Here is a 26,365-nt window from a genome sequence, read left to right as displayed (position 1 = left end):
TGATATACACTAGTGCATCTAAAAAAAATAGAATATCATTAAAAAGTTGCTTTATTTCAGTAATTCAGTTCAAAATGTGAAATGGATATATTATATAGATGTATTACACCCAAAATTAAGTGTCTCAGAACATTCTAATATTATATAAGACCAATTGGTGGGCAGTGTGCCAAGTCCTGCTGGAAAATGAAATCTGCATCTCCATAAAAGTTGTCAGCAGCAGAGTGAAGCATGAAGTGCTGTAAGATTTTGAGGGGAAAACAAAACTGCACTGACTTTAGACTTGATATATATGGACTTGATTTATTTTTTATTTTATTTCTTCTTATAGTTCTTTTTTTAAGTTTTGTACTCTTTTATCTTTATTTTGATTTTCTGTTATGAATATTACTATTATAATTTATATTAATATATAATTTTTTAGTTAATTTATTTATTTGAATTTTTATTGTAGTATGTAAAAATGCCTGTTTTGTGTTGTATTAATTTTTTCTTCTTTTGAATTATTATTAATATTTCTTCTCCAATTTTTTTTTAAATCTATTTTTATATTTTATTTAGTGTCATTTTGAAATAATTAAATTTAGTTATTATTTTCTTTGTCATGTCAGTTCCTGTTTTTGTAAATGCTTGACTACATTGAAAATGAGAGTTTCCCTCAATGTACATCCGAGTCAAAATAAAGATTGATTTATTGATTAATTGATTGATTGATGGATTGATAACACAGTGGATCAACACCAGCAGATGACATGTCTCCCCAAACCATCACTGATTGGTGGAAACTTCACACTATAATATTCTAATTTTCTGAGACACTGATTTTTTGGGTTTTCATTGGCTGTAAACCATAATCATCAACAATAAAAAAAAATAAACGCTTAAAATAGATCACTCTGTGTGTAATATTGAGAATTTTTCTGAAATAATGGAGCTCCATCTAATATTTGGATATTCACTGGGGAGTTAGGGTATTATTGCTCTTGTCACTGAATGCATTTCAGATCCCTGCAGCAGCGTTTTAATAGCCTACATTTCTAAGAAAACTATTTTCTCTAACCTCTTGTAACTTTTTGCATACTTTTTGTATTTATGTTTTATATAACTATATCTAATATAGTTATATAACTATTTCTATAACAATTAAATCAGTAATTGTTATAGAAACAGACTTGTAATTTTACTTTTTAATAGAATGTGTATCAGGCACCTGTTCTTTATATTGTGTCAGAATTTGTATAGAAATAAATTGCAACTTTTGCTGAAATGGTTTGACCAGTCATAATATACACAGCTCTGGAACAAAACAGAGAGCACTTAAAAATGATGAGTTTCTTTGATTTTACCAAATTAAAAACCTCTGGAATATAATCAAGAGGAAGATGGATGATCACAAACCATCAAACCACCAAACTGAACTGCTTGAATTTTTACACCAGGAGTAAAGCAGCATAAAGTTATCCAAAAGCAGTGTGTAAGACTGGTGGAGGTGGAGGGTGGATCCACCCACCAGTTTGGCTCTTGTGTGTTTATTTTAATTATTGGCCGCTACCAGAGAAGTGAGATCTCATTGTGAGCAAGAATTAAAATATCCTTGCTGAACTTCTTTACAAATAACTGAACCAGGCTGGTATAATATATAATATAAAGCAGACGCGGCTTTTTCTCCTCTTAATTGGTGTGAATTTCACCAGTGTAGCTGTAGCTGTCTGATATACTGCAGCGTGTATAGGGATGTATAGCTGGTACGAGTGCAGGTCAGAGTGAAGGTGGTATTTCAGCTGCACTGATTTGGGAAATTAGAATTTCCTTTATAAATGAATAAAAACACTCAATATCAGAGTAATACTTTTACACTATTCAATATCACAGCTAATAGTTTTACATTACTCAATATCAGAGTAATACTTTTAAATTACTCAATATCAGAGCAATACTATTTACAATACTATTTACAATATTCAATATAAGAGCAATACTTTTACATTACTATTTACAATACTATTTACATTACTTATTATCAGAGCAAATAGTTTTACAATACTTAATATAAGAGTAATATTTTTAAATTACTCAATATCAGAGCAATACTTTTAAATTACTCAATATCAGAGCAATACGTTTAAATTACTCAATATCAGAGCAATACTTTTAAATTACTCAATATCAGAGCAATACTATTTACATTACTATTTACAATACTATTTACATTACTTAATATCAGAACAAATAGTTTACATTACTTAATATCAGAGTAATACTTTTAAATTACTCAATCTCAGAGCAATGCTTTTAAATTACTATTTACAATACTATTTACATTACTTAATATCAGAGCAAATAGTTTTACATTTCTTAATATCAGAGTAATACTTTTACATTACTCAATATCAGAGCAATACTTTTAAATTACTCAATATCAGAATAATACTTTTTCGTCACTCAATATCAGAGCAATACTTTTACATTACTCAAATCAGAATAATACTTTTACATTACTCAATATCAGTGTAATAATTTTACATTACGCAACATCATAATAATAGTTTTACAATAGTAAATATCAGAGTTATAATTTTCCATTACTCAATATTAGAGCAATACTTTTACATTACTCAAATCAGAATAATACTTTTACATTACTCAATATTAGAACAATATGTTTACGTTACTCAATATTAGAGCAATAATTTTACATAAATTAAATTTCAGAGCAATACTTTTACAGTAGTCCTTTTACATTGCTTCATTTCAAAGTTGTAATTTTACATTACTCAGTATCATCAATGCTTTTAGTGAATTAAATCTTAACATAAAAAAGGAAAAAAAAACAGTTGGGCTGTGTAATTTTTGGGCCGTGTAATTTTTGGGTCCTGTAATTTTTGGGCCGTGTAATTTTTGGGCCGTGTAATTTTTGGGCCGTGTAATTTTTGGGCCGTGTAATTTTTGGGTCCTGTAATTTTTGGGCCGTGTAATTTTTGGGCCGTGTAATTTTTGGGTCCTGTAATTTTTGGGTCCTGTAATTTTTGGGCCGTGTAATTTTTGGGCCGTGTAATTTTTGGGCCGTGTAATTTTTGGGCCGTGTAATTTTTGGGCCGTGTAATTTTTGGGTCCTGTAATTTTTGGGTCCTGTAATTTTTGGGTTGTGTAATTTTTGGGTCCTGTAATTTTTGGGTCCTGTAATTTTTGGGTCGTGTAATTTTTGGGCCGTGTAATTTTTGGGTCCTGTAATTTTTGGGTTGTGTAATTTTTGGGCCGTGTAATTTTTGGGTCCTGTAATTTTTGGGCCGTGTAATTTTTGGGCCGTGTAATTTTTGGGCCGTGTAATTTTTGGGTCCTGTAATTTTTGGGTTGTGTAATTTTTGGGCCGTGTAATTTTTGAGAGTATTTTTTTCTGCTTTACAAACTGTACAGTGCTTTAAATTATATTCAGGTTTAGTTTTTACGCTCACAGTAAGCAGACTCTGGTTGGGTTTTTAACAACAATGCAGACATGTCCGGCTTTATATGTACAGAATGGGAGAGAATAGAAACAGGGTGAATATTTTCTACAGTCATTACACTCTAACAGTGCGTAACTGGTGTTACTGCTGGTTTGTTGACTGTGTGTGTGTGTGTGTGTGTGTGTGTGTGTGTGTGTGTCTCTGCAGGTGGCTGTGCGCAGGGGGACCCCCGGGGCAGGATCCATGAGGAGGTATAGAAGATGCTCACAGCCTGGGCGCCTCTGCTCTTCTTAGCAATGTGGGTGAGAAGCACCTCCAGCGGGCCGCTCTCCTTCAGACTAGGTACGTCCAGTTTTACTAATTGTGTTGTTTAATCGTCATTTTTTGTGATATTGGTCTTTGCGGTGCCGATATCACAGAGGTTTCAAATATGCAAATGAGCATTGCATGTTGTTGGTTCAGTATATTGGATTGATTTATTTACAATACTAATCTGTTACTTTACAACTGTTGCAGTTGATACAGTTTAATAGGTCGTAGATCTTTCATGCTACTCTGTATTAAAACATTAGGTTTTTAATTGTTGCACAGCATCAGAGCTCTATCTATGTGTGTTTGGTGTTATAGCAATGTTTTTGAGTCTGTATTAGAGTACTACAGTTATTAAGCATTACCTTTGTGTTGCTTGGTATCACAACACTTATTTTGTAGTAATTAGTAGCAGATCTATACTTTCTTGTTACTTGGTATCGCACGGTTACATTTGCATTACTCTGTATCAGAGGAGTACTTTTGTGTTACTTGGTATCACAGCATCACTTTCTTGTTCCTTGGTATCAACCCATACTTTTATGTTACTCTGTATCATATCAGTACTTTTCAGTTACTCTGTATCAGATCAGTACTACTTTCATACTACTCTTTATCAGACTAATAATTTTACATTACTATATATCAGAGCAATACTTTTGTGTTATTCAGTATCAGAGCAATACTTTTACATTGCTGAATATCGGAGCAATACTTTTACATTACTAAATATCAGAGCAATACTTTTGTGTTATTCAGTATCAGAGCATATTTTTACATTACTGAATATCAGAGCAATAATTTTACCTTACTAAATATCAGAGCAATACTTTTGTTACTTTTGTATCAGATCAGTACTTTTCAGTTACTCTGTATCAGATCAGTACTTTTCAGTTACTCTGTATCAGATCAGTACTTTTCAGTTACTCTGTATCAGATCAGTACTTTTCAGTTACTCTGTATAAGATCAGTACTTTTCAGTTACTCTGTATCAGATCAGTACTTTTCAGTTACTCTGTATCAGATCAGTACTTTTCAGTTACTCTGTATCAGATCAGTACTTTTCAGTTACTCTGTATCAGATCAGTACTTTTCAGTTACTCTGTATCAGATCAGTACTTTTCAGTTACTCTGTATAAGATCAGTACTTTTCAGTTACTCTGTATCAGATCAGTACTTTTCAGTTACTCTGTATCAGATCAGTACTTTTCAGTTACTCTGTATCAGATCAGTACTTTTCAGTTACTCTGTATCAGATCAGTACTTTTCATTTACTGTGCTACTTTTGTGATATTAAATATCAAAGCACTACTTTCATACTATTTATCAGACTAATAATTTTACATTACTCAATAGCAATACTTTTGTGTTATTCAGTATCAGAGCGATACTTTTACATTACTCAGTATCAGAGCAATACTTTACATTACTGAATATCAGAGCAATACTGGGTCAAAATAATGAAAGCTATTTTTTAGCTATACTCTTTATTCATGTATTTTTTGCCGTATCTTCTTTCTGTTGAAATTAATTGGAAGGTGTGATTTCCAGGCAATTACAGTTCAGATATTTCCTCCAGATCCTGCTTTTCAGACAGGCAGAGTAATTGTAGAAATATGTAATTGTAGGAATTTTTGGGGGGAATAGTGATGTAATCTTGTAGACACTGTTAATGGAATTCACGGGGTTCCACAGCAGCCTATCAGCCTGCAGGCACGCCGTGCATCTGCAATTAACTTTATACAACTCTGCTGTCAGGAGGTGAACGAGGAACACGCGTGATTTGTTCTGTTTGTTTTATATATTTCTGTATAAATCTGATTAAGATTTGAATTAATCAGGCACTCAATCAGTTAATGATCTGCTAAAAAGACTTACTGAATAACAGCCTGAATGTGTAGAATTGCAACAGCTTTTTTTTTTTATTTCATTCAAAGCAAAACTGAAGTGCTGATTTTTGGACCCAGCAGTGTCACTGAGGCCCCCTATAGGGATTTATGCCAAAAATCTTGGTGTGATAATGGACTGTGATTTTAAGTTAGATAAACAGATAAACTTCGCTACTAAACCCAGTTTCTTTTTCAGCTGAAGCTTTTAAAATAAGTTTTTATGTTTTTACATGTTTTTATTTCATCTAGACTTTTATTTCATCTAGGCTTCGTCTTGGCTTCCCTTTATTGGTTGCCATTCTGATTTAGGATTGATTTTAAGATTTTGCTTCTTGTTTATACAGTTAGTCTCTTCCTGCTCTTCCCCCCTCCCAATCCTCCCAATCCTGCCCCCAACACACACTCACCCAACACAGTACTGAAACTCTGTACTAGAACACACACAGTACTGGAACCTTTCCAATCGGACCTGCACTACACACCCAATATCTGCACTACTGATATACGTGCACTGTCAATTCGCACTTAATTCCCCATAAACTGTGAACTTTAAGAACTTTAGCACTCATTCACTTTACCAGCCTTAAGCTATATACTATATTTGCACTACTGTTATACAGGTTCTATTTATACTGTCATTCCATCTCAATCTCCATCAATATTGCACTTTTGTCTCCTGTCTTCCGTATGTCTATTGTGTTCTGTTGTACTGTACATATAGTGTCTCTCACTCTTTTATATTATATATCTTATTTATTTTTATTATATATATATATATATATATATATATATATATATATATATATATATATATATATGTCCCTGCTGTATTGTACACATAGTGTCTCACATTATCTCTTTTATTATATCTATTATCTGTACTTGCTGTAAAATTTAAGAAGGAGAGTAACGTAATTTCAATTCTCTGTATGACCTGTACATATGCAGTATTGACAATAAAACTACTTGACTTGACTTGACTGAATGGCTTAGCTTTTAGCAACTTAACCCTCTGAGCTCTTGCGGTTATACAGTGTGTTCCATCAAGATCACTCAGATCTGCTGATAAGCTTCTTCTGGTGGTCCTTAAGGCCCAATCCCATTTCACCCCTTGGTCCTACCACTTACTCTCTTGGTCCTAACCCTCTGTTTTGAGTGTGCACTCCAAGGGGTAGGGGTGTCCTGATTCTTGTTAGGCTGGAGGGGTGGGTTAGGAGGAAGTGATGGGGCTTGTTTGCCCTTCATACGGAGATTTTTCAGATTCAGAACTTCAAACCGAGGGTTATGAGAATCACTGGTAACAAACCCAACAAATTTCAGTGTTTTCCTTGTTAAAAGTGACGATTAGCACTTTTATATTACCATAGTTTAATGTGTAGATTTAATGTTTTATGACCAAATTTTTCATAAGAAGCATAAAAAAGTTTGCTAGCAGTTTGTCTCAGTAGCTAGCTAGCTAACTTTCCCGTTCCACCTTAAATAGTGCAACAGATGGCAGGGGCTGCAGCATTTAACCCTTTAAACTCTAGGCTGTTTTGGTGTGTTTTTATTCTCCGTTTTTGTTGTCAGTTCCTCTTTTTTAGGTCTTATAACACAGTAATTATATCAGACAGACACATGCCCTGATCTCTTTTACTCCAGAAGACATACGGCTGCTCAAAAATATAATCATTTAAAATGTAAAAGAAAGCAAATTGTTATATTTTCCTGGAACTGATCATGTTGTCATGTCTTAGCCCTGTCTCATGTCTCTGTGTGTGTCCCACGTGACCTGTGCCCCTGTGTCTCAGTACTTTTCCATGTGTTTCTCATTTGTAGCTCCGCCCCTGCCCCAGGTGTTTCTAATTATAGTGTTTCCTGTTTCCTTATATAGCCCTCGTCTACCACTTTGTCTCCGTCGGTCTTTGCACTAACCCCTGTTGTTTGTCTCTCCGTGTCTCTTTGTTCTTTCAAGCCTTAGCCCTAGCCCCTTGTTTACATCTTCTTGTTTCTTGTTCCCTTTAGTTCCCTGCTTAGTTTATTTATCCTTGTCTAGTTTAGTTTTCCCTGTCTAGTTTAGCCTCTTGTTAGTTCCTTGTATATTACCCTGCTTGTGTTTATTAGTTTATTCCCTTGTTTACATATCCCTGCCTTGTTTAGTTTTGTTCATTTCTTGTTTGGTTTTTCTAGTCTCTTGTTTAGTTCCGTGTTCCCTAGTTCCTTGTACATACCCCTGCTTTGTGTTTATTCCTAGTTTAGCTCCCTGTATATATTCCCTGTTTGTTTTTCATTATTATCATCACTCGTTTGTTTTTGGTTATTTGTGTTTCTTTGTTACATGTTTACTTGTTCCTCGTTTCCTTGTTTCTTTGTTATTTATTTAATAAATTATTTATTTATATCGCCCTTACCTGCACCTGTGTCCGCCTCCTCGTCTCCCTGCCTGGGTCATTCCGTGACAGAAAGACCGACCACAACATGGACACAGCAGGTTCTGCGTGGACTGGCACCAGAATGGCGATTCGCCGTGCTCCTTGCGGGACCCCGGCGCAGGACACCTCGAGGCCTCAAGGACGCCGCAGGCCTCGGGGTAGGCGTTCTAAGGGGTCCCGCCAGCCTGAAGAAGACCCCTTTTCCGGGGAGGATTTTCTTGGGGGGGCGCTAAGGGCTGGTGCGGTTAGCCTCGGTGCCTCCGTGTACCCGAGGCTAAAGGAGCGGGATCCGTGGGACTTTCTCGGGTGCGCTCCCAGTAGCTCCGAGGACGAAGAGGAGCTCTACCCTGCACCAGTCCGTGCTCCGTTACCGTTTCCCCCAGGGGCGGTGCTCTACCCGGCTCTCGGCCGCACAGCTCCAGAGGCCGTTCCGACTCCCGTCCGATCCCCTGCAGCCAAGGTGCGCTCCTCACCGGCGGTTCCAGAGCTAGCTTCCCCGGTGGCTAAGGCATTAGCTTCCCCCGCGCCTCCAAAGCTAGCTCCTCCCGCGGCCAAGACACTCTCCTCTTCAGCGGCTAAGCCACGCTCCGTGACTGCTGTGAAACCGCGCCCCGAGATCCCCGCGGTAGCTGCCGAACCGTGCCCCGTGATTTCCGCGGTAGCAGTCGAGCCGCGCTACAGGAACTCCTGCCCAGCGAGCCAGCCGCGAGCAGAGACTTTCCCCGCGCTTGACTCAGCTGGAGAGAGTACTAATCCAGTCCGGGATTTTACGGCTACCGCACTCTCAAGCCCCACAGCTGCAGCGCCAGCACCTCAGGCTGAGGAGCTGGTTTTCATGGCGGCTGCAGAGCTGGATTCCGCCGCTGCGAACCAGCCTCTCTCTGGGACTATCTCCGCGGCAAATCAGCCGCGCTCTGGAACTCTCTCCGCGCTGGACTTTACCGGCGGCCCCGCGCTTTCTGCTTCTACAGTCTCTGCCGGCGAAGCTGCAGCTCCGGTCCGGGTTTTTATTTCAACCGCAGTCTCAAGCCCTGCTGCTGCTCCGCTGGATCTGCACACACCCAGCTCCGAAATTCTCTCGGCGGCCACGCCCATCTCCGAGGTGTCTTCGGCTGCTGAGCCACGCCCCCGGACTCCTGCCGTGTCTGCAGAAGCTGCTCCAGCCTCCGTCTCTGCAGAAGCTGCTCCAGCCTCAGTCTCTGCTCCAGTCTCCGTGTCTGCTGAAGCTGCTGAAGCCTCCGTGTCTGCAGAAGCTGCTCCAGCCTCCGTCTCTGCAGAAGCTGCTCCAGCCTCAGTCTCTGCTCCAGTCTCCGTGTCTGCTGAAGCTGCTGAAGCCTCCGTGTCTGCAGAAGCTGCTCCAGCCTCCGTCTCTGCTGAAGCTGTTGAAGCCTCCAAGTCTGCTCCAGCTGTTCAAGCCTTCAAGTCTGCTCCAGCTGTTCAAGCCTTCAAGTCTGCTCCAGCTGTTCAAGCCTTCAAGTCTGCTCCAGCTGTTCCAGTCTCAGTGTCTGCTCCAGCAGTTCCAGTCTCCGTGCCAGAGCCAGCTGCCCAAGTCTCCGTGCCAGCACCAGCTCCCGCTGCCAGAGTCGCCGCGCCGCCAGCACCAGCTCCCGCTGCCAGAGTCGCCGCGCCGCCAGCACCAGCTCCCGCTGCCAGAGTCGCCGCGCCGCCAGCACCAGCTCCCGCTGCCAGAGTCGCCGCGCCGCCAGCACCAGCTTCCGCTGCCAGAGTCACTACCCCACCGGTTCCTGCTCCCAGAACTTTGTTTGGCCCCAGGTCCCACGTACCCAGGCAGGCACCGAGGTCCCCTGACTTTGTCCCCAGTACTGTGCCCAGGCTGGTTCCTTGGACTTCCCTTCAGACATTTGCCAGTCCTGGGCACCCACCCGTGTTTCTGGTCCCCATGTCTCTCCCTGTTTTGGTCCCTGTCTCTGTTTACGTCCCTGTACCCGTGTCTGTCTCTGTCTCTGTTCCCGTCCCAGTTACAGTGTTCGTTTCTGTCCCTGTTGATGTTCTCGTCCCTGTTCCTATGTCCGGTCCCGTCCAGTCTCCGTCCCCTGTCCAGTCTAGTGTCCAGTCTTCGGTCCCGTCACCTGTCCAACCCTTCGTCCAGTTCCCTGTCCAGTCTCCGTCCCCTGTCCAGTGTCCTGTTCTGTCTCCGTCTTCTGTCCAGTCTCCGTCCACCGTCCAGTTCCCTGTCCAGCCTCCGTCCCCTGTTCTGTCTCCGTCCACCGTCCAGTTCCCTGTCCAGTCTCCGTTCCCCGTCCAGTCTCCGTCTCCTGTCCAGTTCCCCGTCCAGTCTCCGTCTCCTGTTCAGTTCCCCGTTCAGTCTCCCGTCCAGTCTCTGTCCTCTGTCCTGTCTCCGTTTCAGTCCCCGGTTTCGTCTCTTGTTTTCCCCGGCCTCTCCCCGCCGCCAGCCCCCGGGGTTCGTTTTTACGCGCCTCGGGAGCTGCGCGTTTAGGGGGAGGCTTCTGTCATGTCTTAGCCCTGTCTCATGTCTCTGTGTGTGTCCCACGTGACCTGTGCCCCTGTGTCTCAGTACTTTTCCATGTGTTTCTCATTTGTAGCTCCGCCCCTGCCCCAGGTGTTTCTAATTATAGTGTTTCCTGTTTCCTTATATAGCCCTCGTCTACCACTTTGTCTCCGTCGGTCTTTGCACTAACCCCTGTTGTTTGTTTCTCCGTGTCTCTTTGTTCTTTCAAGCCTTAGCCCTAGCCCCTTGTTTACATCTTCTTGTTTCTTGTTCCCTTTAGTTCCCTGCTTAGTTTATTTATCCTTGTCTAGTTTAGTTTTCCCTGTCTAGTTTAGCCTCTTGTTAGTTCCTTGTATATTACCCTGCTTGTGTTTATTAGTTTATTCCCTTGTTTACATATCCCTGCCTTGTTTAGTTTTGTTCATTTCTTGTTTGGTTTTTCTAGTCTCTTGTTTAGTTCCGTGTTCCCTAGTTCCTTGTACATACCCCTGCTTTGTGTTTATTCCTAGTTTAGCTCCCTGTATATATTCCCTGTTTGTTTTTCATTATTATCATCACTCGTTTGTTATTGGTTATTTGTGTTTCTTTGTTACATGTTTACTTGTTCCTCGTTTCCTTGTTTCTTTGTTATTTATTTAATAAATTATTTATTTATATCGCCCTTACCTGCACCTGTGTCCGCCTCCTCGTCTCCCTGCCTGGGTCATTCCGTGACACATGTTTTGCTCAAAAATGTTTTTAACTTATTTTTGAATGTATAGACTTTAAATATATTTTCAGTGTTTGAGCATACAAAAACATACAAATATTGATGATTTGAGTTCATTACATGGTTTATTAATTATTACTTTGATAAAATACATGGAGAAACAGCATCAGGCGGATTTATTTATTTTTCTTGATAATCAATAATCACACCTCTAGGATACATGTAGATACTAAAAACCTGACACTCAGAGCAGCCTATGCCCTTCAGTATTTAGATCAGGACCAATATGGCCAATAATATTTAAACTAATAACAAAACTTATTTACTTTACAATATATTTATTTATTTTCAGCTGCTTATAATAACAACACATATTATAATAAAGAGTTATTCCACAAAATTGTGAGAAAACACTTTTATTTAGGACACACAAAGAAAACTATGTACAAAAATGTAAACTTTTTAGTCTAAATAAATAAAAATGTTTAGTGCAAAATAACTACTAAGTAAAAATAATAAAAATTAAAATGTGCTTTAGAAATAAAATTGACATTGACATGTAATGATTTATGTAATATTTATTTAGCAGTCTGTAGGATATTGGTGTAGGCTTCTGAGGCTTCATCACGTCTGCTGTAGTGTTGTGATTGTGACTCAGTGCTGGTTGTGTGGTGTTATATTGTTATATTACTGTAATGTAGATGTTATAAGTGGACTGTCAGGGTCAGGTTTGGAATTAAGCAGTCGTGAACTCTGCTGTACAGCTTCATTACCATGCTAACTAGCAGCGCCTCGCTATTTTTACCACAAGAGCTCTTCAGTTCCAGCATTAATCCAGAATTACCCGCGTCAATTACACTCTAGCAGAGAGCGCTAATGACACTCGGCTGAGTGACTCATGATACTGTAGACACCTTAATTGAATGATCAGTTCTGCATGCTGATATTCTGCTCCAGAAAGAGGAGTGTGTGTGTGTGTGTGTGTATTTGTTTATCCATGCCATACACATCTTCTGTCTTCTTAATGAAATCATTTGAGTTATTTGATTTGACTTCTTTACTGTGTGGAACTGAGAGAGTGAGTGAGCGAGCGAGAGAGAGAGAGGAAAGAAAGAAAGGTGAAGAACGAAAGAATAATGAGAAAAAGATTAAGTAAAGGTGGTAAAGAAGACAGAAAGAAAGATAATGAGAGTGAATGAGAAATGAAAAAAACAATTTGAAGAAAAGGGACTGGTAGAGAGAGAAAGATAGCGAGATAGATAGATAGATAGATAGATAGATAGATAGATAGATAGATAGATAGATAGATAGATAGATAGATAGATAGATAGATAGATAGATAGATAGATGTGTCCACGGTAAGACAGACGCTCTACAAATGGAGAACGTTCAGCACTGTTGCTACTCTCCCTAGGCGTGGTAAAGTCCTGTAAAGGTGACTGCAAGAGCACAGCGCAGAATGATCAATGAGGTGAGGAAGAATCCTAGAGTGTCATGCATGAGGAGAAGAAAGATTGAAGGAGGAACAGGGGGAAGAAATTTGAAGAAAATTGAGATGCACAAAAAAGAGAAAAATAAAGAGGGGAAGAAAGTGAAGAAGAAACTAAAGAGAGAGTGAACGAGACGAAGAAAGAGAGGAAGAACGAGAGAGCTTGGATAACTTTAGTAGTTGTTTAGCGCCGGCCAGTCGAGAACTGAGATGAACTCTGATCTCTCTTTCTTTCTAATCTCAGCAGTAGCATCACAGTGCTAACTTATTTCCAGATGATTTAACAGTGGGGGGGTGTTGGGGTGTTGCATGTGTGTGTGTGTGTCTATCTATCAGTGTGTGTGTGTGTGTGTGGTTAATGCACTGTTGTGGGCCACTGGGCTTTGAAGGGATTGTGCTCTGAAGAGCGGCAGCCATATTGATCTCTTTATTCTGTGGCACATTACGAAAACAATGCGCTGTTTCTCTGCAGACGTTCAGAGAGCAGATGAGGCTTCGCTCTCATTTGCACCAAACAAGCTCCTGAGCTGCAGATCAATTATTAAACAGCCTCGGTTTCTCCCAGCGACTCCCGCCGGGCCGTTTTCCCCCCGTGCGACCGCCGCGTGCACTAAAAAAACAAACGGCCTCTGAGCTCCCGAGCCACCGGTACAGTAGCGGTTAATTAGCCCGACACCGTTTCCCTCCACCTCCGCCATTCCTCATTCCTTCACCTCGCGTCCCTGCAGAGAAAGCACCTCCAGATCACCAGCCCTACGCTGAGGCCACCACGCTCTGCGCCCGCTGCTTTAATTAGGCAGAGACTGGTTCAATTTGCTGCTAACGATAGCGGTAAGGTTAGCGCTAGCGCTAGCACAGGCCGTGTTCCACTGATGTCTGACTGTAGATAGAGCTGTAGATAAACATTTTACAAATATTGAGCAGTGTGCACGATGGAGGTTTAAAGGTACAAGCCATCATCAGCAGCAGAGGGTTATTTAATGTGTATTTCAATCAATAAATCCACCTTTATTTTGACTCAGATGCCGGAAATCATATTTTGACTGACATTTGAATAAGCTGAAAAACCTCTGAATCAAACCAAGCTGAACTGCTTGAATTTTTGTGCCAGGAGTTGAAAAAGGTCACCCAAAAGCAGTGTATAAGGCTGGTGGAGAGCCTGCAAAGATGCATGAAAACTGTGATTAAAGATTAGGGTAGTTTGATATGAACTTGTTTTCTTTGCATTATTTAAGGTTTGAAGCTCTTTAGTAGTACTTTTTCCCCATCACAGTTCTACAGCATCTCACCCTTTCTAAAGATATACAATAAAATACAACCTAAAGTTAACTAGTTAACCAGCAGCAACAGCAGCAACAGCAGGTTACTGAACTTTATTGAGCGCTCCTGATAATGCATCGGGAGCTTGAAGGCCTTCCCAATCCTTAGAGGGAGGATTTCACGCCTTAACATTCTAACTCTGTTCTAAGAGGAAGGGTTACGCTCAAAAAGAAGGGGTAGAGGTAAGGGGTACAATGGGATTGAGAAAAAGTGTCCCATACACTCCAATAGAAATACTTAAAAATGATCTAAAATAAACTCTTTTTATATTGACTTCAATTAAAAGTTTAGAAGAGTATTTTTTCTCTTCTGTAAAGTTGCTGTTTTGGAGATACTTGTTTTTATTGGACAGCGATGATAAATATGTTGTATTATATTTCAGTCTCATGCATGGATTATTTCATAAGTGAATAGTATTTCCTTTTAATGAAAGCTGAAGTGCTGCAGTGATTTCTTTCCACTTCGTATTCGTAGGAAAACCATAGTAATGCATGGCTCTTTGTGGCAGTTTATTCCAGAATACCATAGACTGAAAAAGGAACACATTCATAAACCCTGCAATCTCAGAGTAAGACGTAAGTAGTTAAGTGTCTATCAGAAGTACCTCGTGAGCATTTTTCCCGGCCGTGTCCCAATTCACTTGCCGGGGCAGCGGTGCGACACGGGTTTGATCCTGCGTGAGGAGCGTTGTATTTAATTATTTATTTTTTTTCTTTCTTCTTGGGTTTACCTGCTTTGAGATCGACTGTTCTGCAATTGGGTTTAACAACCCTCTGTGCTGGAGAGCTACAGGTCTGTAGCTCCATCCCATTACACTTCATTTTACAAAACAATTTTTTTTGTTCCATGTAATGGCTTGGAAAATATAAGATTATAAACATCATATCATCGATTGAATATGTGTCAAGAACTTGATGATCCAAAATTGTCTAACTTTTAAATAAAATAATGTACCTTTTGGTTGGTTAAATGGTACAAATCTGTACTTCCTGCTGTTACTAAAGACTTATACTTCAGAGAAAACATCTGACCTTCTAAAGACCAATATTATACCCTTGATGATTCAATTATAAAAAGTGTACCTTTGAGTACAAGAAAGTACTCATATCATATCTCTGTTTTTAGTGTGTAAAGATGATTTATATCGACCAGCTCTACGTCTAGTTGTGTTAAACCCCTCAGGCATGTCTCTGCAGGAGCTGATATTTACCAGCCTCACCCTCCAGCCCTGCCGCTGCTGTAATGTCACTGTCTGCCCTTCACAGGGAATACATCACCGCCCAAACAGCATCACTATAACAGGCAAAAAGCAGAAGCCCCCTCCCCCCACATATATTCCCTTTCCCAGAGGAGACGGTTAATAACGCCGGGCTCAGAGATAAATCAGAATAAATAAGCGTTTGACTCGGGTTTGTTATGAGAAACGCCTTCAGACTGTTTTTTTCAGACATTTCTTGCTTTTCATTTACTTAGAGTTGCAAGAATTTCCTTTCAGGCTGTGATAAGCTCACACACCGTGCTCAGGGTTTTAGCATCTCGCTATAAAACCGTCCAGCTAATGGCCGATGAATTGACCATAAACTCTAAACTCTATTCCACTCGTATTCATTTTACTCATGTTTATTGAGTAATTGACAGCATGCCAGCATACCTTATCGTCATAGCGTAGACTGGGCACAATCTGTAGATATCATTACCATATTTCACTCCTCGCTTTCAAACTCAAACTGCAGTAATATACAGCTCTGTATATAACAAAAAAATAGTAAGAGATCACTTCAGTTTCTGAATCAGTTTCTCTGACTTTGCTATTTATCGGTATATGCCTCTTAAAGGGAATGAAAACTGGCACACTGATTGGTTTATTTCGTGTTACGCCCGAAAACCACACCCATGATTAATTAAGAGAATTAGTACATGTCCTTCACTTGTTTTGAGCCACACAAGAAGCTAAAAACTTTCAGTCCTGTTACTTAAAGCATAAAAAGTAACAGGAGTGAGTGCCAGTAACAGGAGTGAGTGCCAGTAACAGGAGTGAGTGCCAGGTACAGGAGCGAGTGCCATTAACAGGAATGAATGCCAGTAACACAAATGAATACCAGTAACAGGAGTGAGTGCCAGTAACAGAAATGAATGCCAGTAACAGGAATGAATACCAGTAACAGGAATGAGTGCCAGTAACAGGAATGAATACCAGTAACAGGAATGAGTGCCAGTAACAGGAATGAATACCAGTTTTTTTACCAGGTTTTATTCAGAATGCAGGATTATGCATATTGATGTCATGTTAATTGACAGGTTAGCATGTTAGACCTGTTAGAACTGTGTTGACTGTATTATCTATTATCAATCAAGATAATCTGCTTGTATTAATTACAATAATGTGTTATTATGTAGTCAGATTGAACCAGGGAACATAATGTAGCAGATTCTGTGTCTGATTGTGTAACTCAGGGCTGTGTAATAATAGCAGTGAATCAGCTGATTTTCCTGAAAATAGAGCGAAACCCTCAGGCCCACTGCTGTGCATTTGCTCGTTTGTCTAAATGGGGGGCGGGGCTGTATACAACCCAGTGGGCCTGCATTTGGGAGCGGGGCTGTTCTGTGAAAGCCTGATGAAAGATTCATAGCATCTCAATTTATCATAATCTAATAACGGTCATGCTCTGCCTGAGCCTGCGACAGGAGAAATACATCTTAAATACATGTATAGATCTTAACTTCTGCTCATTCTCAGTGCCTGCAGGGGATTTTACATGCTCGTGTGTGTTTGTTAGTTTTCATGGTGTAATACTGTTTTTGTGAACACCTTGCAACATTATACAGATCAATAAATTACATTTAAATTCAATAAATTAAATAAATTAATAAATTAATTCAGTAAAATAGGTACCTCTTTGCATTAAGCTTCTCTTACAACAGAACTTGAAGTAACAATATAACAATGTGATACTATATGTTCATTATTATAGGAATTGCATGTGCATCAACTTGTGCTGCCTTAATGATCGGGAGATCGCTTTGATCAGTTCGAATCCCAGTCATGCAGCTTGTCGTCAGCTGCCAGAGCCCCGAGAGAGCACAGTTGGTCTTGCTCTCTCTGGGTGAGTACAGTAGATGGCGCTCTCTCTTTCCCCTCATCACTTCTAGGATGATGTGAATCAGCACAAGGCTGCGTCTGCGAGCTGATGTATCAGAACCGAGTCGCTGCGCTTTCCTCCGAGCGTTAGCGCTGTGATGCTACTCGGCAATGCTAAAGCATCAGTAGCAGCTCAAAAAGAGGCGGAGTCTGACTTTACATGTGTCGGAGTTCTAAGGAGTGAGTTATTATTTACATATATTTGATTTCTGGAGGTGTTTCTTAGCATCTAATGTTGATCAGCCTTGTCCTATGGGCAATAATTCAACAAGATAATACAACAAAAATCAGCTTTAATTTATATAAAATTCTAATCTAAACAAGGATAGACAAATGCATAATTGCTTTTGTACAAAACTCTGAAATAGAAACTTCATGTAGTCCAGTCTGCCTGCTCTGGACTCCACTTCCCAGCATGCACTCACACCGGACTTCACTGATCATGTGATGCTACAGCGTTCCTGCTCTCAGAGTTTCTGATTGCTCACACTTGACCTCCTATGTATATATACCCCTTCTGTTTATATCTGTATTTGTATAACTGCCTTTTTGTTACCGATCCTTTTCTGTATTTCTGACTTTCGAGTTCTTGCCTTGCTCAGTTTATTGTTTGTTTAGTTGCCGACCTTTTTCTGTATTGGATTTCCCGTATATGACCCTGGCTTGCTTCACTACTTTTACTGGTATGTTGTTTATTCTCGCTGCCCTGTTGATATCGACCATGCCTGTCCCTCATTACTCTTGTAAGCTTAACCTCTTGGTTAATAACATGTAATTAACTTTTTTTTTTTTTTGTCCAAGCAAGTTTGGACTAATTTCGCTGGTCATCGTTTAATGTTCACACAATTTAAACAGCAGCTGCTACTACTATTATCAGTAAATGACACTTTGTTCATTTGTGTGGGCTATTTAATTTAATAAAATTAATATAAATCACTGCTACAGAAAAGGCCGGTGACCCAGTGGCACCACTTACTCTCTCTGTTCTCTCTCTGTTGTACTTTCTCTGTCTGTAATGTGCAGTTTAGTCTTCTTTTTAGCAGTGCAGTGAAATCCAGCTCTTCTAGGATGTAAATTGTTCTGGCCTGTTCAGAAATCATTCGCTTTTTTGCTTTTGATGAACTCCTTCTCTGACATCTCTACAGCGCTACACACTGAAGTGAATCTCGAATTTCCACCTCAGAATCTGCAGAAACGCAGCCTATAATATTCCACACACTCCCATCTGTGACCGGGAGTGCAGGACAGAATAATTGGCCTTGTTCTTTCTCTCCATTCTCCCATCACTCTCTTATCTGACATAACCGAACTCTCCCTTAAGTGTGTTCAGCTGCCCAATCATGTGTTAGATGCAGCAGTTTGGGAAGATAAAGTAGTTGATGACCCTTGTAAAAAAAGGAAGTATACTTAAGAGCAATAAAATGTTCAAATTAGGTAAAGAATACTATAAAATGTATTTTAAAGCCATGCTTTAAATGATACATTGTGTTCTTAGAAAAAAATATGTAGTAGGATTAAATACTGCTTAAAGTACACTTTTGTGTAGTTTTTTTTTTTTTTTGTTTGTTTGTTCTTGTAGCATCTAGGGTGTGTATTTTTGGAGCAGTGGGATTTTTCCAGTATAACAGGCTTGGTTTAGGCTAAAAGTTAGCAAAAAGTTAGATAAAGTTCACATTGGCCGGTTTATAATATGCAAACAATAAAAACACTCCAAACGTATTCATTATCTGATTAACTTACAGAGTACGACTCGTCGTTGTTTCTTGCCGTGGTAGACGTTATTGAACTGGTCTTGCACTGGATTGTGTAGATTCAGCCTCCTCAACTTGGCAACCTGAGTGAGCTTTACGTCTGAGTAGGGGTGTGCGGGGCGTTTTAAAATTGGGCTTCTGTAGCTATTTCACATGTTCGTTTAGTTAATTTGAATTACAGTTTTAAGGCGATTTTCAAAATATAGTAATCACTATTTTACATACAAACATTTTATCTTTTTAATCTAAAATATCTGAAAACGCTACTCATTTCTGAAGTGTTTATCCCTCTTTTCTTCCGTCAGTCTGATGCTCAATTTCAGAGTCACGAGTCGTTTAGTGTCTAAAATGTGAGTTTCAATTTTGAATAATCTACTTCAAAGGTACAAAGGCTATTTGTACATCTTAGCGATGCCGCTATTGTACAGAATCATTGTTTTAGTCTGTTTCCTCCTCACTTAACCTTTCCAACATGTCTGTGGGCTCACTGGAGGATTTGTGTAATCTGGTCTTTTTGTTTTTATTGATGATGAGAGGTTAACATCTTGCAGTGTAGCTTTTATAAATCCCCCGCTGAATCCTGAGTCTGTGAACAACAGGGAACGCTGGGCTTGCTCTGCTCTCAGGAGGCTGCTGGTGATTTTAATGGCAGCTGGTGGAGGTTTTTCTTTACAGATCAGCTAATTTTATAAGCCTGCCTGTTGTTGTTTTCCTCAGATAACCTGATGCTTGCCAACAGTTAAGTACACTGATGGTTTTTTGTTGTGTGTACTCAAATTATACTCAAATCCCTGACTTTGTTTGGCAGATTTCTGCACAGCTTATTGCTGACAGATGCTGAGAGCAGAAGCTGGGTGATGGCTGCCATAAACAGCCTTGATATGGTTTCTGTGAACAACATGTGGAACTGATACTTATTATTTTTTTCAATACACATTAAAAAGAACCTGTATCTCACATTTCTCCTGTATTTGTATATAGTTTACCTTCAATTTGCTTGTGACATTTGTATGTGTGTGTTTACTAAAAACAAATAGACCATATTTATTTTATACAACCTTTTTCCAGCTACTCTTCATATACTAAAATTTAACAGGCTGTTTTTGTCACTGTGCTTTTAGGACAATTGTAAAATTATAAAAAAAGTATGTTCTAAAAATATGTTCTAATTGGACATGAAATACCTTTTTACAGTAAACAAAATTCTTTATGTGGTCCTAAACTGTGTGTGTTAAAGTAGGAAAACCTCTAAAATAGGCATGGCAGGGTGGTACCATGATTAAGACACACTGGATTCAATCACAAATAAAATATAAGGGCATGCTGTTGGACAGGGTTGAATGTGACAGAGTGGGTCATATTTAGACTCTTTAGAGCTCTTAGAGCCTTTAGGGAATTTAGAGCTCGGAAAACTAGATTCAATACTCAGCAAAGAACTGAGCAAACTAAGGGGTATATATATATATATATATATATATATATATATATATATATATATATATATATATATATATACTAGGGACAGCAGGTGTGGCCAATTAGTAACTTGGAGAGTGAGAACACCGTAGCGTTATGTGATCAGTGGAGTCAGGGAAGTTCGGTGCAGGTGCATGCTGGGAAATTTGTTTCTTTAGAAAACAATTCAGAGTCTAGAGCAGGTAGACTGACAGCATCAGGACTGACACATGCTTTTTTCTCTACGGTTAGTCAGGACAGGCCAAGTTTTTCTGATTACTAAGTCAGAATTTGTTCAGTACCAATATCTGGTTCATATCTTGTACAGTTCTGGTTCTAGGTACTGTTAACAGATGGTGATATTTTAAGTTTTAGGTAAGTCTATAAATGAGGTTTACTCTGACTGGTGTTTGGGAACAGTGCTGGTCAGTGTAGGGGAGTTCAGGACATTAATGCGGGTCAGTGTGCTGGGTAGGGTTCACCTCCTGAGACTGCAGTGCCTGAAAATGCCAGCATGAATAAATCCAGAGTATAGAGCTTTTTGTTCAGTGGAGAGCAAAGTGGAAAAATCTTCTTCTTCCAGGTCTTTCTCTCTTCTGAGATCTGGATTTCTTTTAAAATGTTTATTTTATTTATACTTTATAGATTTTTTTCAAGGATTTTCATACAAAATAATTTACTCCGTTATTCAAACAAGATCAAAGTCAAACAACAATAAACATATTTACAAAAATAAAAAACTATTTCAAAAAGTTAAAAATGTGCATTATTGTCCATTATTTTGATGTTCTTTGATTGATTAGTCATTTTTTCCTTAATTTTAATGAAAGTTTGTTTAAAAACACATTTACTTGTGATGTTACATTTTACATGTTAATTTTCCATAGTTTGCACTTAACAATACAAATAATCAACTATACAACTATACAATATTTTATGGTTTTTAATTCAAAATTATTTTTTCTGTTAAAATGTTTTATTTATTCCACACCTCCTTAGACCTGTAACACTCAAATAAAAAAATATATATAGAGAGACGAGCCCCATATAAATAAGTAACAATTGCTCACATTCTTGGATGTAAATTGTGAACTTGTTGTTGGTACCAATCCAGAAGCTCCTGAAGATCTTTTTCTGTAGGCGACAGTAACACTAGATCTTCTGCTTAGAGGAGAAATTTAACTTCCGCTTCACTCAGTGTCGGGCTGGGGTTTCAGATCGCTCCAATAACAGCGTTAAATCATTAATATAAATATTAAAGAGTGTAGAGGACGCGCTGCCGAACACCTCGCCCCTGAGTGAAGAGATCAGTCATTTTACTGCTGCCTTTTATTCCTCCTTTATTACCGACATACACTGATTTAATGATGCAATTTACCTTACCCACCACCATCTACACCACTTTACAGTGTTTTATAATAGAATCACTCTCTTTCATCCTGTCACCCCTCTATACCTCAACATTTCTATTTCCTTCCTTCTTTCTTTCTTTCTTTCTTTCTTCATCTCTCTCACTCTCTTTCTTCTTTCTTTCTCTTTCTTTCTTTTCTGACAGTTCTTTCTTTCTTTTTTTCCAGACGGTACTTATTTTCACGCTGTTTAGATTTTTAAGTCTAACAGGCCAAAATCAAACATCCCATCATTACCGCAATAAGGTGCATCAGATTTTAAGGCATATTTTAAGCATCACTAGTAAGTAACAAGGGTATCGCCATTTTTTCCTTCTAATTCAGCAGATCTCAGTGCTTACTAAGTTAAATTAACGCTGGATGTTAATCTAACTAGATTTTTCTCCTGAAAACTGTTTATTTGGGTGAGTAAAGCCCTTCTGTTAATTTACAGTAAAAACTTAGATTACCAAATTTCTCCAGCACTAAGGTCCGAGCATTAGCATTAGCCTAATGCTGCCCAATAGCGCTACACTGAGGAAACCTAAGTGTTTCGGTAAACCAGGGTGATATTAGCTAATGGTGTATCCCATGTAGCTTATTTTAACATGGTAAACACACAGACTACAGTCTGATAAAGTCACCTCTGAATGTTGAAAGAGCTAGCGCTAAGCACTGTTAGTCGCTAATGTTAATGCTGCTCCAGCAGTGCTAACCAGGGTTAGCAGAAGGCTACAGGCAGATATACTCACCTCTGAAAGGCAAAAGAGCTAGCGCTTAGCACGGTTAGTCACTAATGTTAATACTGCTCCAGCAGTGCTAACCGGGGTTAGCAGAAGGCTACAGGCAGAAAATACTCACCTCTGAATGGCGAAAGAGCTAGCGGTTGCAGTTAGCGCGGTTAGCAGCTAATGCTAATACTGCTCCAGTCTCGGTGCTGGAGAACTAAACTAATCCAGACTGTTCTCCTCCCTCATTCCCCGGTGGTGGAACAAACTACCTTCTACTATCTTTAGGAACCTGCCTGAAGACAGAGCTCTTCAAAGAGCACCTACTCTCCTAACACCTCTAACAGACTAAAACTCTAACCTCATTCCTCTTCCCCCTCCTCCTTTCTTCCTTTTTTCTTTCTCCTTTCTTCTTCTATCACAGTATTACCCTGATAAATGTTTAACTTTTTATGTCATCTGCTAGTTATGTAGTTCATTATTTATAAGTCGTTTTGGATAAAAGTATCTATTAAATACAATGTAATGTAATGTACTGTAACTGTTCTGAAAATACACTATATTGCTAAAAGTATCCGCTCAGCTATCCAACGCAAGGCAAGTTTATTTGTATAGCACCTTTTATACACAAAGACAATTTAAAGTGCTTTACAGGAAGATTTAAGACACAATGCAGAACAAATTTGAAAGAAAGTTTTTATAAATTAAATTATTTTCAATTAAAAAACTGATAAATAAAAGGGGAAAATGTACATTTATACCAGAATTTAAATGTATAAAATTGGAATATAAGGAATTAATTTAAGACATGATACAAAACAATGTTAAGAATATACAAGTAATTAAAAATAAGTACAATTAACACTAAAACACTACAATAAATAAAGTACTAGTAATATGCAAATTTGAGGAAGATACACAGTGCAAAGTGTAGGTGAACAGATGTATTGTAAGCTTTTCTTAAAAGAGGTTACAGTTTTTTTGGTTTACATTTAATTTTGGCACAGATTAAGTGTGTTCAAATTATGTAGTAAACTACAAATCGACAAAAATGGAGATACTTGATTTTAATTGGACAGAGATGATATAGACTACATTCTGTGTAGACTGGCTTATACCTGAGCAACTGAGAAATGAAGGTTCCTCAGCTGTTACAAAACTAAATCACATCCTTAACTCAGCTAGATCACTATCCTAAACACTTAACACCTTTAAACGCAGTCAATTCTCTCATTCCCACACCGATAATCACTGCTGATCATCAGAAAGAGCTCTGCCAAGATTTTAATGTACATTAAAGCTCCAAAAATACTGACTCAAAGCTACAGCTAAATCCGTCATCTCTACTGCTCCCCAGAGCCGTGCTCGCTTCACAGCACAGCCTTTCTCAACATAAATTAAACCCAATGCATTTTAACACACTGGATATTTAAAAACATACTCTATACGTATTTTAATCTCTTTTTTTTTAGTAGTACACATCGTGTCATTCTAACCAAAATGTTTAGAAACACTTTTATGTACCACTTTAAAATAAGACTAGGGTTCATGAATGGTTTATAAATAGTTAATAATTAGGATGCAAATACTTTAAAACCTTTTATTAAGCAGTTAATAATTATATAACTGTTTTAAATTAGTTTAGCTTTCAAGACTACCACCAGCACCTTGAGCACTGCAGACACCCTACCAGATGACCTCAACACCTTTTACACCCGCTTTGAAACTCCCAGCACTACCACCGAGAGGCACACACAGCCCTCCACACCCCCTCCCCCCCTCTGACAGTATCATCAGGCCAGGTATACAGAGCTCTGAGGAAGATCAACCCCCGCAAGGCGGCAGGACCAGACAACATTCCTGGAAGGGCCCTCAGAGCATGTGCTAACGAACTGGCTAACATTTTCAGCTCCATTTTTAATCTTTCCCTCAGCCAGAGTATTGTTCCCACTTGCTACAAGAACACAACTATTGTCCCCCTCCCCAAGAGGAGCCCCCCAACCTGCCTGAATGATTACAGGCCAGTAGCACTCACTCTGATCATTATGAAGTGCGTTGAGAGAGTGGTTCTGGATCACATCCAGTGCAGCATACCGGACACTTTGGACCCCCTGCAGTATGCCTACCGTCCCAACAGATCCACCTCAGACGCTATCGCTGCTGCCCTCCACTACTCTCTCTCCCACCTGGAAAACAAAGACTCCTACATCAGGATGCTCTTTGTGGACTACAGTTCTGCCTTTAACACGGTCATTCCTCACAAACTCACAAACAAACTGTATGTACTCGGCCTGCACCCGACCCTTTGCAGCTGGCTGTTGGATTTCCTGACTGGCAGGCCTCAGTCTGTCAGGATTGGAGACAGGACTTCAGCCAGTATCACCACTTACACAGGCACCCCACAGGGATGTGTCCTCAGCCCTATCCTCTACACCCTGTTCACCCACGACTGTGTCGCTTCCCATAAGGACAACATCATCCTGAAGTTTGCAGATGACACCGCAGTGATAGGACGTATCAGTGGCGGAGATGAAGCGGATTACAGGAGGGAGGTGACAAGACTGGTGTCATGGTGTGAGGACAACAACCTCGCCCTCAACACAGACAAGACGAAGGAGCTGATAGTGGATATGAGGAGGGAGAGGAGACCTCATCAGCCACTGTTCATCCGGGAGCTTGAAGTGGAGAGGGTGAACAGTTTTAAATACCTGGGCATCCACATCAGTGAGGACTTCACTTGGACATTGAACACCACACAGCTGGTCAAAAAGGCTCAACAGCGGCTGTACTTCCTGAGGAGGCTGAGGAAGTTCAGGATGTCTCCCAAGATACTCTGCAACTTCTACAGCTGTGTTATTGAGAGCCTCTTGACCAACTGTATCACCGTGTGGTACGGCAACACTACTGCGACGGACCGTACACGCCTGCAGAGAGTGGTAAAGACTGCGGAGAAGATCATCAGAACTCCACTGCCCTCTCTGCAGAGCATCTACCACCAGAGAGTCCTCAGGAGAGCTGCCTCCATCCTCAAAGACTCTACCCACCCCCAGCATGGACTGTTCACACTTCTGCCTTCAGGCCGGAGGTACAGAAGTGTGAAATGCAAAACCACCAGGCTAAAGAACTCATTCTTCCCCACTGCTACCAGACTCTTGAACCTACCTCAGAAATAACCATGCACATTACTCTCTACACGTTTACATGTCAAGGACATTTCTCAGAGACACATGCTTACTTTACTTTGCAAAATTTTATAATTTCACTACTGAACCTTTTGCACTTTTTTCATATTCCACTGCTGTAGATAACATGTACTTACTTGTAAATAATATCCATACCCCATTACTGCTTTCATGTATATATTTCCATCATGGATGTAAAGTTAACACTAATTAATATTTATATTTTGTTTTTTATTCTTTCTTTATTGTATATTTTCTATTTTTATCTTTATGCGGTATACTTGGCGAGGGGCAAAGAAAGAATTTCATTGTACGAGGAAACTTGTTTCTTACTGTGCACATGACAATAAACTCTTTGAACTTTGAACTCTTTATTTATTTATTTATTATTTTTTTAAATTTATTTCAATGTTTTACATTTTCATTCTTGTTCTTAGTTCTATTATTCATTTAATCACTTCTTATCATTTTTAACATTTTGCTTTACTTTACTTACTATTATCTGTTTACTTATTTTATATTTTTTATACTTTTTGTGTCAAATTTGTATTTTTTTTGGTATTTTAGAATTTTCTTTTTTTTCTGTTTCATATATATATTTTATTAAATGTTGATTTAAAATTAGTACTATTTTATTTATTATTATTTCTAATTTATTATTAACTGTGTTCAATTCCTTTGA

At 39.3% G+C, this 26,365-nt stretch overlaps 1 protein-coding gene across 3 annotated transcripts in view; it reads left to right on the top strand.

The window, feature by feature from the left end:
* grik4 (glutamate receptor, ionotropic, kainate 4) overlaps positions 1-26,365 on the top strand; it is a 1,128,391-nt gene that overhangs the window by 346,490 nt on the left and 755,536 nt on the right. For all 3 annotated transcript variants that reach the window (XR_007425334.1, XM_049467192.1, XM_049467193.1), the window contains one exon: positions 3,651-3,785. Coding sequence is in view for 2 of the 3 variants with exons in the window: in XM_049467192.1 (XP_049323149.1) it covers positions 3,704-3,785 (82 nt within the window). In the remaining variant the exon portion in view is untranslated. The remainder of the gene's footprint in view (positions 1-3,650; positions 3,786-26,365) is intronic.

This window comes from Astyanax mexicanus, chromosome 18, assembly GCF_023375975.1.
Source record: "Astyanax mexicanus isolate ESR-SI-001 chromosome 18, AstMex3_surface, whole genome shotgun sequence".
Lineage (NCBI taxonomy): Eukaryota > Metazoa > Chordata > Actinopteri > Characiformes > Acestrorhamphidae > Astyanax > Astyanax mexicanus.
This window is presented reverse-complemented; position numbering and strand designations above follow the sequence as displayed.